Below are 13,496 nucleotides of genomic sequence, written 5' to 3'. Positions count from 1 at the left end.
AGCGGAGGTGAAAAAAAAAGGAGAGTCACTTTAGGGGTTTGGGTCCTCTGAGCTGCTGTTCTGCTCATAAGGCATGAGTGGAACCAGCCACTGAGATGAAAACACATCTTTAATCCCAGACGGGCTGCAAGGTGACCCACACCAGCAGTGATGTCCAGGGCAGAGGTGGAAGAACACAGGCCGTGACTCAGTTGCCCCATGGGGCTGGCACACTGCCCGCTGGCTTCTGCTGGTGTCTGTGCTAAAAGTCCTTTGGGTCATACTGATACTGGGGACCCAAAGAGCTCCCAGCCCAAGTGAAGGAAATCCTATTCCAGGGCAGGAAGGGAGAAGGGGCTGCCCACTGGCCACATGCCCCCCCTCCCCCCACAATCATGGGCAGGACGTCTTCAACAGCAGATCATGTGACTTAGTCTCTGTAATCGTGTGAGCCAATTCCTCACAATAAATCTCTCCCTCTATCTACACATCCTGGTGGTTCCGTTTCTCCGGAGAACCCTGACCAATACGTGAGTCTTCATCGGAGCGTCCTGACAGCCTCCAGCTGCACAACCCACACAGCTGCGTGGGCAGCACTGAGCAGAGTGGCTGGGCCTCTGGAAGAGCTTGGTGATGGGGTCAACTCAGGCAGGGTGGGGACGGGGCAAACAGAACCTCCAATGGCGCGGGGTCTGGCCCAGCAGAAGGCGGAGGACAGGTGCTCACTGACTCCACCACCCTGGACCCCAGGGGAGACCCTCACGAAGAGGAGTGGTCAGGAGGGCTGGGAGCCCGATGGGTAGGCTGCTGCACCTCTGCCCTCACCTGCCCTGGGCCCCACGTGGGCCCCTACGTCCCTCCTGGTACTTCTCTGTCAGAAGCCGTGAGCCACTCCCGCTTCATTCTAGGAGAGAGACGGGCGAGGTTGGGAGGTTGGGAGTGCCAGCAGTGTGGGAGGGGACAGTGTCCCCCTCACCCCAGGGCCCCAACATTTCCGGCTGCACAGGACAGGTGTTGTCACCACCCGAGGACGTGTTCTTTCTTCCCGGCTCATCAAGCATGCAAGTTTGGACAGGAACCTTATTTCTGTAGGGCTCGGCTTCCTCGGGGGATGTTGAGGTCACTCCCCCTCAGGGACCCAAGCCTGCAGGCTGGCCTCCGGGGCACTGGTCCGCGAGCTTCCAGCAGGTGCTTCCTGCCAGAACGCTTCCATGGGGCCAAGGCAAGGACCGCAAGGGCCGCCACAGGGCCGTTCCCCTAACCAACGCTGCAAACCCAAGAAGGTTCAGGATGGTGGTGGCCAGAAGTGGGGGTGTGATGGCCCCACCCCTGGGAGGCTGGAGGAGGATGCTGGCCCAGCCCCTCGAGGGCCCCAGGAGCCCGGGCAGCGTAGGCAGCGCGAGGCAGAGCACCGCTGTCGGCACCATGTCCTGGGCTCCTGTCCTGCTGGTGCTCCTCGCCCACCGCGCAGGTGAGAACACCCCAGAGCTTGCAGCCCACGCCCCTTCCCTGCCCCGCTGCCCTGGGGGCCCACATGCTTCTGTGTCCCCAGGTTGTGGCCCTCAGCCGGTGCTGAATCAGCCACCGTCTGTGTCCTCGTCCCTTGGAAGCACAGTCCGCCTGGCCTGCACCTTGAGCAGCGACCACGATGTCAGCCTTTACAGCATCTACTGGTACCAGCAGAGGCCTGGCCACCCTCCACGATTCTTGCTGAGATATTTCTCCCATTCAGACAAGAGCCAGGGCCCCAGGATCCCCCCTCGCTTCTCTGGATCCAAAGACTTGGCCAAGAACACAGGGTATTTGAGCATCTCCGAGCTGCAGCCTGAGGATGAGGCCGTGTATTTCTGTGCTGTGGGGGCCCAGGGCTGGGAGAGGGAGAGGGAGAGAGGGGCAGAGAAGGAGCCTGCTGCTCCAGGGCCCCAGGCGCCCCAGGACACACTTAGCTTGAACTAAAGACAGAAGGGACATGCATCCCCATGGAGTGGTGCCTGTGGGTGAGGAGGAGGGTGGGCCGTGCGCGGCACAGAGAGGAGATGCTCCTTGTCCAATTAGGTGCCGCTGGAGGCTGGAGTGGGGGATTAAAGTTGCTTGTGTCTCAGGCAGTTGTGCTGAACTGGTGAGAGTGGCGTCTGAATTATACAGAGAAGGCCCCAGATGCTCTGCAGAGGGTAGAATGGGGGGGGGCGCACCCAAGAACCAGCGTGGGCGAAGGTCCCAGGGGAGCGGCTGCTCACGGTCTGCTTGGCTGGTGCCCCTGCTCTTGTGGGTCATGGGGGGCAGGGCACTGACAGCACCTTGGGGGCACGCCCTGGCTGAGGACAGGACCTTCTGTTGTCTCCTGATTATTCTCAGGAGGTACAGGGTAAACAAGCTTAGAAAACGTCTTTCTCAGGCCTCTGGGGAGGAGAGCGGGTGCCGAGGTCCAGGGCAGGCTCTCCAGCTCAGTACTGTTGACATCCAGGGCCAGACAGTTCTCGGTCGCAGGGCTGGCCTGTGTGCTGTAGGATGTTGAGCAGCATCCCTGGCCTCGACCCACCAAATGCCAGTACCTGCAGCCTCCCACCTCTAGTTATGACGACCGGAAACATCTCCAGGCACTGCCAGATGTCCCCAGGCTGGCAAAATCCCCCCAACTGAGAGCCGGTGGTCTAGGTGAGAGAAATGCATCTGCTCTTCTGTGCAGGAGACCGGCAGGGGCCAGCGAACATTTTGTGGAAAGGGCCAGATAGTAAAGCATTTTGGCTTTCTGAGCCATCTGATCTTTGTTGCAACTACAGTCATGTGTCGCTTAATGACAAGCATACATTCTGAGAAATGCGTCGCTAGTCGATTTCATTGTTGTGTGGACGTCACAGAGTGTACTAGGCAAACCTGGACAGTGTAGGGCTCCACACCCGGGCTCTATGGTACTGATCTCACGGGACCTCCATCGTATATGCGGTCTGTTGTTGACCAAGACGTGATTGTGGGGCGCATGACTGTCCTCAGTTCTGTTTTACAGTGTGGAACGCGGCCACAGACAATATGTGAACAGATGGGCATGACTGTTATTTACAGAAACAGAAGGGCCTGGGCCAGATATGGAGCTCAGTCCATAGTTTGCCAACCCGTGCTCCAGAGACAGAGCCCAGGTGCTGCTTCCAGGTTTCAACCAAGCCACAGTTGGTTGGCCAGCTGAGGGCACCCGCAACTCCTCCGGTCTGATGACTTCAGGGTTACTAAACCTCCGGACCCTAGAAGGAACTGGAGGCAGGAGGGGCATGTCCTCACCGACAGGCTCGTTGGGTGAAGAGGGAACGGGTGGGTTCCTTCAACCCTAGCCCACGGCACAGCACCCTGAACCCTGGGTGGTGGGTCAGGATGTGCCCTGAGAGAGGGACCCTGTCCATCAGGTGTACACACATGTGGACACGCCTCGCACGCAGAGAGGTGCCAGGCAAACCATCTCCCCTGTGATCCCAAACTTGGCTGAGAACATCCATTTATCAAGGCTAAGAAGACCCCGAGGGTCCCCCCGAGAGAGCCGGACGTACATCAGAATCGGTCCTGCCCCGTGTGGCCTGAGTCTCTTCTGTAAAACAGTGGTCTCAGCTCACGCCGCCATGTTCTGGGTACTCCCTGAGCATCCACTGCCTCCGGGCGACGGCTCTTCCTGCATCATGCCTCCGTCCCCGGGGAGGCGCCTCCAGGCCCGTGTTTCTAAGGCCAACGAGGTGGGACCCCAAAGCGCTCTGAATTCTGCTTGCAGCCTGCCCTTCTCCTGCTTCATCTTCTGGGATTCCGAGATCCTCTGCTGTGACAAGAAAGCCAGAGAGCAGAGAGTCACATTGGGCTCCTCCATCACCCTAAGGCCCCAGCCCCAGCAGATTCGCGGAGGACGAGAGCCGGGCCTCAGGCTGGCCAGAGTGTAAGGCTTAGCTCTGGGCCACCTTGGAAGGGTCATTTGAATCCTAGGCCAACAGTTCCAACACTGTATGTAAAAAGGATAAAAATAGCACTGATCAGTTTATATAAAGTGCTTACCTGGGCTTAACCGTAGTTAATTTATACAAAGTGCTTACCAGGGCTTGACAAAGAGTAGTACTGTTATTTCCTCATCAGTCCCCAGGCCTGGCCTTCCTGCTTCTCATAACTTTTCCTTTAGTCTGAGCCGTTTCTCCCTTCGACCATTATTGACGGGCCTCCTGCCCATCCCTCTGTGCAGCTGTACCCTCCACTCTGCATTACTCCCAGACCCAGCCTCACCTGCACCCCTCCTCTCCAACCTTTGATTGTCTCCCACCCTCAAAGGCACCTATGCAAGCCACATCTGTAATTTCTGATTTTTTGGTGGCTGTATTTTTCTAAAATGGTAAAAAGAAACAGGTGAAATGATTTTTTTAATTTAAACAGTATGTAATTTTATTTTCTCTTGAAAACAAATTAAGCTCAAGTGCCGAACATTTTTCACAAAATTTTGTCATTATCCAAAATGACTCCTTCTCTATATAAAAATTGTTAACAATCAACAATTTTTGTTTAATGCTCACATGGTATCCTTTTGCTCCGCCTGCAGTTGAAACAAAAGCAGTTAAACCAAGTTCCCTCTGAATTCATTTGATTTTTGAGAGAAGAATGAATGAATGAGAACAAAATAAACATGAGTTAACTTTGCAAAGTTGCAGCTGGCTTCGATCTCTAATCTACTAATGGCACTATGGGCAAAATACAGGGCAGAATATAACTTGATCTTGGTCGACATATTAAAATGACTTTAATCACTTTAAAAATGATCTGAAGAATTGTCTTGGGGACCTGTTTTGAAAATACATCTCCTTTATACTATTTCATAAATGGAAAATCACTTTCTTTTTTTAAAAAAAGGAATGATTTTAAAAAACATGGAGACTAAAGAATTCATGGAAAACAAAAAGAGCTCACATGATAGTAGCGCTCTGGGCGACGAACAGCACTGTCCAACGGCGCCAAGAAGCAGTGCTTGCGTCTGATGAGCAGAGACCCAGGGACCCACCCTAGCAGCATGTTCCAAATGTGACTTTCGGTGCTTCACAACGGGAAGAGCCACAGCTCACACAAAAGCATTTTCACAAAATTCTCACAAAAGTTAAACAGTATTTAAAAATCTAAAAGAGGACTTTGCATGCACAGGCAGTGCTCAGCGAGAACAAATTTAGGCAGGCACAGTGGAGATAGGACAGGAAGCACCTCAAAAAGGAGTTAAGAAGCTGTATCTAAGCAGCTGTGATGTTTTAACTTAAAAGTTAAAGATTTAAAAATATCAGAATGTACATATACCAGCCATTACATTCAGTCCACAGATGCCCAGATCTTTCACTGTGCAGCTTCTCTCTCCTGTAGATAGTTTTCATGACAACACAGGGTTTCATGGATAAGTTGTCACTGGTCGAAGAAAATGTCCTAAGTTTTAAACAGATTTAAAGAGCAATGCTCTCAATTTGAAAATAAAGTAGTACAAAAGGGCTAACAAAACCCTAACAGTGCAAATCATCAGCAGAGAAAGTCTGTTGCAGCTTCTTTTACAAGCTGGCCTTTATAACACATGAAACAGGTAAAAAAAACTTAGCCTTAGTTTATAATACAATCATTTCCAAATCGGATTTTTTTTAGTACAAAATTTCATAAATCAGGTCTCCTGTGGATCATATACAATCATAAAGGCTAAATTCAAAGTCTTTGTTTTACAAACAAGTCTGAAAAGGGAAGGGTCAAGTATGAGAGAATGGTCTCTGGATGGTACTACTGGCCTCAGGAAAGCAGTGCTACAGATTTCTGTGCAAAGAGAGTATGCTGTTCAAACATTTTCCTATTTCAAGGCATGAAAATATTATTTGAATAGAAGAAACAGGAAAATCACTTGTAACAAATTAAAGAGAGGTGCACACACACCAATCCCTGTCTAACAGTATATAAAGCATATTGGGCTCAGTATTTGTCTGTTGCTAGCACCTGGCTTTCATACTATATCTTTATCAAAAAATCAGATTGAAAACTCAAATTACCATTAAGAAAAAAAAAAAAAAAATCCCTAGTGGCCATACCTCACTCCCCTCTATTCAGATTTTTATGAGTTTACAAATGAAACTGAGGTCGTCCTCTGAAGGTACTTGACTACCTCCTGCTGGGAAGGTGAATGCCGTTTACTTGGGGCAGGAAAGGCAGTAAGAGCTCCAGTTGTGCAAAAAGTGAGCAGTGATCAGAGGGGATGAGTGGGTGTGGGCCACCACTGATATTATTCTCAACTAGCCAATGGTGGTCCAGAGGTCCCAGGATGCCTAAAGTGTTCAGCTGAGGTTTAGAGTAGAAGATGTAGTCAATTATACCCTTGAAATCGAAGGTGTAGTTCGTGTAAGGCATCAGGCCACTCTCGTAGGCACTCTTTAACTTGAACCCATGCGTGATCCTGCCATTGGTCGTCCCATTTTTCCCATTGCAGCTGAAGTTTGTGAGACTTTCATTATATCTCAGCTCCTTAAAGTCTTTATGGTTTGTTTCTACTCCACCAGTGCTCAAATATTCTACATCACCAGAGTCTGGCAAAGAATTAAGATCTGCACACACCACCAATGGAATAGCTCCAAACTCTCCCAAGACACTGGACTGGAGGCTCCGTGAGGCTTTGTCAATAATGTTCGTCACTTCTGAGAGGAACATCATTGTCTGAACCAACTTCACATCAGAGTATTCAGGGTCCCAATGCATATGAGCATTAGGCACGAGAATCAGTTGTTTTTCTGTTCCAAGACGTGGCTTTCCAGATGACATTTCAATCAATTCCTTTCGAAGTTCTAGCAGTACTGCAACTCCAATGTTATCTTTTGTCATGACTCTGTTCAGCATAGCTTCAGACCCTTCTGAATTTGCCATCGCCAGCTGATTAAATTCAACAGTGTGTTTCTGAACCAAAGTAAATTTTTCTGTCTTGAAGAATATTGCACAGCCATCAACATGTTTTCTTTCTTGTTCTGACATTGTCCCAGCTCTAGATTTAGGACTAAAGAATCCATTATAGCCACGTTCTTTCAGTTCTACCAGAAAAAAAACTGTAATACTGTTCTGTTTCAACCTCCTTAAGACTTATGATATCAGCATTGCAGCTCAAGATTTCTTGAATAATGGCCTTTTTCCTGTAGTCCCAGTTTAGCACCCATGACGGACAGTAGCCGTATAACTGCCGGGTCGCATATTTATCACAAAGAACATTGTAGCACATGAAAGAAAACAAGGCAGAAGGCCTTGTTCTGTCTGGTTCTTGTAACATAATCCAAGATCTTGGAGGTGGTTGTTCTGTTGAAACTGCCAAATTATCAAGCAAATAGTTCAGTAGCCTTCTTGTTCCATCTAGTTCCAAATAGAGGTTCAATATATCTTGGGTAAGTGGATTTCCTTTCAGGCCTAAAGTCTGCAACTGAAACAGTTTTCCCAGCTCAAAAGGTAGAACTCGTAACAGGTTGTTATTTAAATGGAGTTCCCTGAGTGATACCATGTTTCCGAGTTCTGCCGGTAAACTCCGGATTTTATTAGAAGACAGGTCCAGATACACCAGGTTGTGAAGCTTGGCAATGTCTGAAGGAATACGGGACAGGGAATTGTCACTCAGATGCAAAGCTGTCAGGTGAGTTAGTGACCACAAAGATGAGCTTAAGCTTCTTACTTTTCCACTTATTTCAAGCTCTGCCCAATGTGATTTCTTTCCATTTGCTGCTTCCTCAGAGGACATAATTGTGTACATCCTCCGAGGGTCAGGGGGCTCGCATTTGTCTTTGGGCATGCCTCTGCGGGCGCGCCGCCGCCGCCTCCCTGTGAGAGCAGCGCGGTGCGCCCTGTTGAACCACCATGCCAGTCCCGCCGCACTCAGCCGCCGCTCTTTGTTCCCCCTCCGGGCGCCACCGCGTCAGCCGCCGGCTCAGCCGCCCCGACGGCGGCCCCTACGCCCGCCCGCCCGCCTCGCCGCGCTGCCGCCTTCGCCGCCGCCGCCGCCGCGCCCCCCTCGCTTTCCGAAATGATTTTTAATAAAACATTTTTTAACCCAATACATCCCAAATGTTGTTTCAGCATGCGATCAATATAAAAATTAGTTATGAGGCGGTTTAAACTCTTTTTTTCGTACTAAATCTTCAAAATCCGGTGTGTATTTTACACTTGTGGCTCATCTCAATTTGGACCGGCCACGTTCCAAGTGATCAACAGCTGCCTGCGGCTTGTGACAGGGCAGTACAGGTGGAAGGGGTAGAATTCAGACTCCTTTCACCACACAGTGTTTGGAGGCTGGCCCAGACTGGCCCAAGTCCCACTTGTCACGCGCCCTGCTCGCTGCCTGTCCCCGCTCTGTTAAGCCATCTGCGGTGGATCCGACGCCTGATTCTCCAAACTTCTGCCCTAACCCTTCACTTGCCAGCAGGACATCCTGTCCCTTTGCGGGGTCCTGCAGCTGGCTGCGCCACCCGAGTCCGCGATGCTCTCAGCTCTCACTCCTTGGGCAAGATTTCCCTGAGCTCTTCCTGCAGTTACTAACTTCCTGCGATGTGCAGGCGCCATGTTTTCCTAACTATATTTAGCGCCTACCACACAGCTCTGATTGAGTTTGCAAGTCTCTCTCCTCCGGTAATCTGCAAACTCTCGGTGGGCAGGATCTGTTCAACTCACTTTACGTGTCTGATAAACACCAGGCAGTACGAGAGTTGAGTGAATAGACGAACGAGTAAGCGAATGCATGGCTGAGTGCACTTTTGGGTTCCAAAGACCCTCCCATTCCAGGATCTCATTAGATATGTGGGGTCACTGTGATTTTCTAAGGAGGGAAAACTCTGTCACCTCAGTGACTGGCCACATTCTCTCTCTCTCTCTCCCTCTTACACACACTTCCCTTCTGATGCCTGTCACGTGGAGCTGGTGATTATATCCAGCCACCAGGAGTGAGGTGGAACGGAAAAGTTTGAAACAGCCCAGCGCAGGGAAGGAAACACTTGGGGACATTTCTGAATTGGTCGTGGAGGAGAGAGATGTTGGGGGGTGGGGTTCCCAGGTTGCTGGGATCTGCTGCCTGGTACCACAGAAAGGTCCCTGCTCCCGTCACCCCCAGGCATCAACACTGCTCCTGATCGTGATTCAGAGCAAGGGCGTGGGGTGCTAAGAGCTGGGGTCTGTGCACAGAAGTGCTTGATGCAGCTCCCAAGTTTGACACACAAACACGGAACCCAAGGGGTTTGGACACGTTGCCTGAGGTACTGAAAACCATGGACCCAAACAGCCCCAGGTGAGTTAGACCCTGAGCCCTCAGGGAGGGCATCCGGGGGTCTTGGGGGATGGAGCGTACCGATCAGACGGTGCGAAAACGCGCGGCTGTCTGTGCGCACAGCAGCCGGTGGCTCCGCAAGGTTTGGCAAGATGAACGAGGGGAGGCGGCCGCACGTAAACAGGGAGGGCGGGATTAACACGCAGAAGCCCTTTGGGACACAGAGGGCCCTGGCATTTCGTTCTAGGGTGCATTTTTGTGATGTATGCAGGATGCCCAAATCCATCCGTTCGTTATGGCACGCGAAATGAGGCTATTTTCATTCTAGCTGTCCTGCTCCCCTCGTTAGCTAGAAAACTTCCACCAAGAAAACTTCCCCTCATCAACGATTTGGTCACCTGAGGGACTATTTGTATAGTCAAGACAAGATAAATGTTTGATGTTTCCCCCCTTTATTTACCAACTGTCAAATAGCAAGTCGGTGTGCCAGCACCACCCAATGTTAGTTTGTTAGTATCATGACAAGTTCATGCGTATAAGCATATTTGAGGTGTTTAACTCTATTGCCATTATTATAAGTTTTTCTATCTTTGGTCAGCACAAGCCCATTCAAACTGATCTCTAACCAGGAACATGTTGATGTGTCAAAAACAGTACATTTAATTTTGTTTTCAATATTTAAAAAATTGGGGCAAAGACACCTTCCCTCCAGCTAATTCTCGAAAGGATGACGATTTATAGCGCACTGAAAGGAGAAAGAGCCCTATGATGAGAAAACCACTATTTTGCAACCCTCAATGTGACAATACTAATTATTAAGGCGAGGATCATAAATGGGCGTCAGAACCACTGGGTGACTGGTGTTTGGGGCACAGGGCATTGGCACGGTGCCCAAGTGTCGCCCTACAAACTCTGGTCACAAATGGAACATTGACATTTCTGATGGAGAAATTTGGCTGTCGCTCCTCACAGGGCGCTCAGGCCTGGCTTCTCTCATAATGGGACTACCTGACACGGGTCCCTCCTGGGGGGCATAACAGGAAGCGCTCCATATGGGCGGCGCTGAAAACATGTCACCGGAGAGAGTCAGGGTGCAGCCTCCACGTCCAGTTCTCAGGAGGCACAGGGCCCGGAGAGCAGCCACCCAGACCAGCCCGGGGCAGGCTGGGACAGGAGGCTGGCTTGGACTTGGAAAAGTGAATGTCACGAAAAAAGAGGTGTAGAGACTCTTACAAGAAAGGAGGCTAAAGAGATCCAACGAGTAACTAGATCTATGAACCGGGATTAGATATAGTTTGAAGCCCAACCAAAACCAGAAGCAATCACTATAAATCAAAATCATCTTTGTGGACCACTGTGGAAATTTGACTATGGAGCAGCTATTCGCTATTATGGGATTATATTAATTTTCTTAAGTGTGATCCTGATTTTGTGGCTTTTTTAGAGAACAGGTCAAAACATCTGCAACTGAATTTTTCAAAACTTTTAATTTTGAAATAATTATAGATTGACATGAAGTTGCAAAGTAGAGGACAGGGAGGTTCCACGCACCTTTCTCCGGGCTTCCTCCCATGTTAGCATCTCGCATAGTTAAAGTGCAGCATCAGTACCAGGAAATTGACATTGGTACAACCCAGAGCTGGTTTACCTTTCTTCAATCATTCCTGCACTCAGTTGTGTATGTGTGTATGCTGTGTGTGTGAAGCAATTTTATCACATGTGTAGCTTTGTATGATCACCTCCAATCAAGAAATTTAGCTCCACCGTCAGCACGAGTCTCCCTCCAGCTATCCCTTCATAGCTACACCACTCATCCTCTCCTCCCCCCTACCCCCAGCTCCTGCAAGCACTAATCTGCTCTCCATCTCTATAATCTTGTCATTTCAAGAATGCCATGGAAATAGAATCATATAGTATGTAACCTTTTGAGACTGGATTTTTTTCACTCAGCATGATTCCCTTTAAGTTCATCCAATTTGTTGCATGGATCAATAGTTCATTTTTTATTGTTGCATAACATTCCATGGTATGAATCACCACCATTTGTTCAACCAGTCACTCATTGAAAAACACTTGGGTAGCTTCTGATTTGGGGCTATTATGAATAAAGCTGCTATGAGCATTTGTGTACATGTTTCTTTTTTTGTTTTTTAAAGATTGGCACCTGAGCTAAAAACTGTTGCCAATCTTTTTTTTTTTTCCTGTTTTTTCTTCCCAAATCCCCCAGTACACAGCTGTACACTCTGTGAGTCCTTCTAATTGTGGCACGTGGGATGCCACCTCAACATGGCCTTGTGAGCGGTGCCATGTCGGCGTCCAGGATTCGAACCGGCAAAACCCTCGGCCCCCGAAGTGGAGTGTAAGAACTTAACCACTTGGCCCCGGGGCCGGCCCCTGTGTACAAGTTTCTTTGTGAACTTAAGTTTTAATTTTTGTTGATAAATGCTCAAGGGTGCAATTGCTGGGTGGTATGGTGAGTACATTTTGTTTTAGTTTTGTTGCAAACCGCATACTCGTTTCCAGAATGGATGTACCACTTTACATTCCCACCAGCAATGTAACAGTGACTCAGTCTCCCCACATCCTCACCAGCTATTGGGTGTTATCACTATTTTTTGCCTTAGCCATCTGATAAGTGCAGAGTAACATCTTATTGTGGCTTTAATCTGCATTTCCCAAATGGCTAATGATGCTGAACATTTTCAACGTGCTCGTTTGCCACGTGTATATCCTCGTTAGTGAAATGTCTGTTTGTGTCTTTTGTTCATTTTCTAACTGGATTTTTTTAAATGTTGAGTTTTGAGAGGTCTCTATATGTTCTAGACATAAATCCTTGGATATGTGATTTGCAATTTTCCCCTCTCCCTCTGTAGCCTTTCTTTTCATCCCCTTAATAGGGTCTTTTGCAGAGCAAAATTTTTAATTTTGACGAGGTCTGAGTTATTGATTTTTCCTTTAACAGATTGTCCTTTTGGTGTCAAGTCTAAGAATTTTTCTGTCAGGTCTAGGTTCTGAAGATTTCTCCTATGGTTTTTCTAAAAGTTTTATACTTTTACAATTTTACTTTTAAATCATGATCCATTTTGAGTTAATTTTTGTAAAAGGCGAGGTTTAGGTCATAGTTTCAATTTGGGGGGCTATGGACACCCAGCTGTCCAGCACCATTTGTTGAAAAGGCCAGCTTTCCTCCATGGAATTGTTTTTGCGCAGTTTTGACATCTCAGTTTCGCACACTTGTGTGGGTCTCCCTCTGCGTTCTTATTTCGTTCCGTTGACCTCTGTGTCTGTCCCTCCCCAGGGCTGCACTGTCTCGACCACTGTGACTGCGCGTGAACCTGAACACTGGGAGGAGCGATGCCTCCAATTTCTTCTCCTTCCAAAATTTCTTCCTCTTCTAGGTTCTTCCTCTTTCCTTACACATTTTAGAATAAGCTTGTCTGTGTCTACAAAAGACCTTACTGGGACTTTATTACAAATTGCTTTAGGCCTCTGGAGCAGTTTAGGGAGAATTGACGTCTTTACTACGTTTGAGGATTCCAACCCATGGACATGGGATGGCTCTCCAAGATTATTTGGGTCTTCTTTGATTTCTTTCATTAACATTTTGTATTTTTCAGGATACAAATGCTATACATGCTTTGTTAGTTCAATATTTAAATATTTCATTTTTTTGGAGTAAATGGTATTGTGTTTTTAATTCCAGTTTCCACTCATTTGTTAGTACATAGAAATGCAATTGATTTTGTTGTTGTTGATTTTGTATCCTGCAACCTTACTAAACTTAGAAGTTCTAGAAGTTATTTTTGCAGATTCCTTGGGTATAATACACACATTCAGAGAGAGAAAAAAAATGTAGCAAAATGTTTTATTGTCTCTAAGTAGAGAAAGTATGAGCGTGCATTGCACATTTTTTCAACATATCTGCTTAAAATTTTTCAAAACAAAAAGGAGGAATTTTTTGCAGTTTGCAACTATTAACCTGCTCAGTTGCGATTGCAGCCTGCACGAAGTTTTGTTTCCCATCCCACACCTTAAACTCCCCTCATATGCGCCGGCTTCCTTGCCCTGTACCCCACTACAACCGCTGGGCGCGGCAACCGCACGGCTCTTTCACTCTCCATCTTCCCATCCTGCCTCCTCTTCTCTCCTCACCCGGCTCAGAGGCCGGGCTCCAGCAGAGTAACGGATGATGCACGGATGCCTTCATTACCCGACCCTGCCTCCCTCTATCGGGCTTACCTGACAAACCACAAGCTTCGGC

At 48.4% G+C, this 13,496-nt stretch overlaps 1 protein-coding gene and 1 pseudogene across 1 annotated transcript; one reads left to right on the top strand and one right to left on the bottom strand.

Annotated features, from left to right (window-relative positions):
- Positions 1 to 1,206: 1,206 nt before the first annotated feature.
- On the top strand, positions 1,207 to 2,128 carry LOC103541730 (immunoglobulin iota chain-like). Its single transcript, XM_008508596.2, has 2 exons — positions 1,207 to 1,450; positions 1,532 to 2,128. Exons 1-2 carry the CDS (start codon positions 1,270 to 1,272, stop codon positions 1,933 to 1,935), a joined length of 585 nt encoding a protein of 194 aa, XP_008506818.2. The 5' UTR covers positions 1,207 to 1,269; the 3' UTR covers positions 1,936 to 2,128.
- Positions 2,129 to 5,131: 3,003 nt separating this feature from the next.
- Positions 5,132 to 7,919, bottom strand: LOC139084417 (CCR4-NOT transcription complex subunit 6 pseudogene; annotated as a pseudogene).
- Between the last annotated feature and the right edge of the window lie 5,577 nt (positions 7,920 to 13,496).

Source organism: Equus przewalskii, chromosome 7 (genome assembly GCF_037783145.1).
Source record: "Equus przewalskii isolate Varuska chromosome 7, EquPr2, whole genome shotgun sequence".
Lineage (NCBI taxonomy): Eukaryota > Metazoa > Chordata > Mammalia > Perissodactyla > Equidae > Equus > Equus przewalskii.
This window is presented reverse-complemented; position numbering and strand designations above follow the sequence as displayed.

Coding starts and splice junctions, on each gene's coding strand:
- LOC103541730 (XM_008508596.2), top strand. CDS start 1,270: ATGGTGGTGGCCAGAAGTGGGGGTGTGATGGCCCCACCCCTGGGAGGC. Junction 1,451..1,531: donor GCTCCTCGCCCACCGCGCAG/GTGAGAACACCC, acceptor CTGTGTCCCCAG/GTTGTGGCCCTCAGCCGGTG.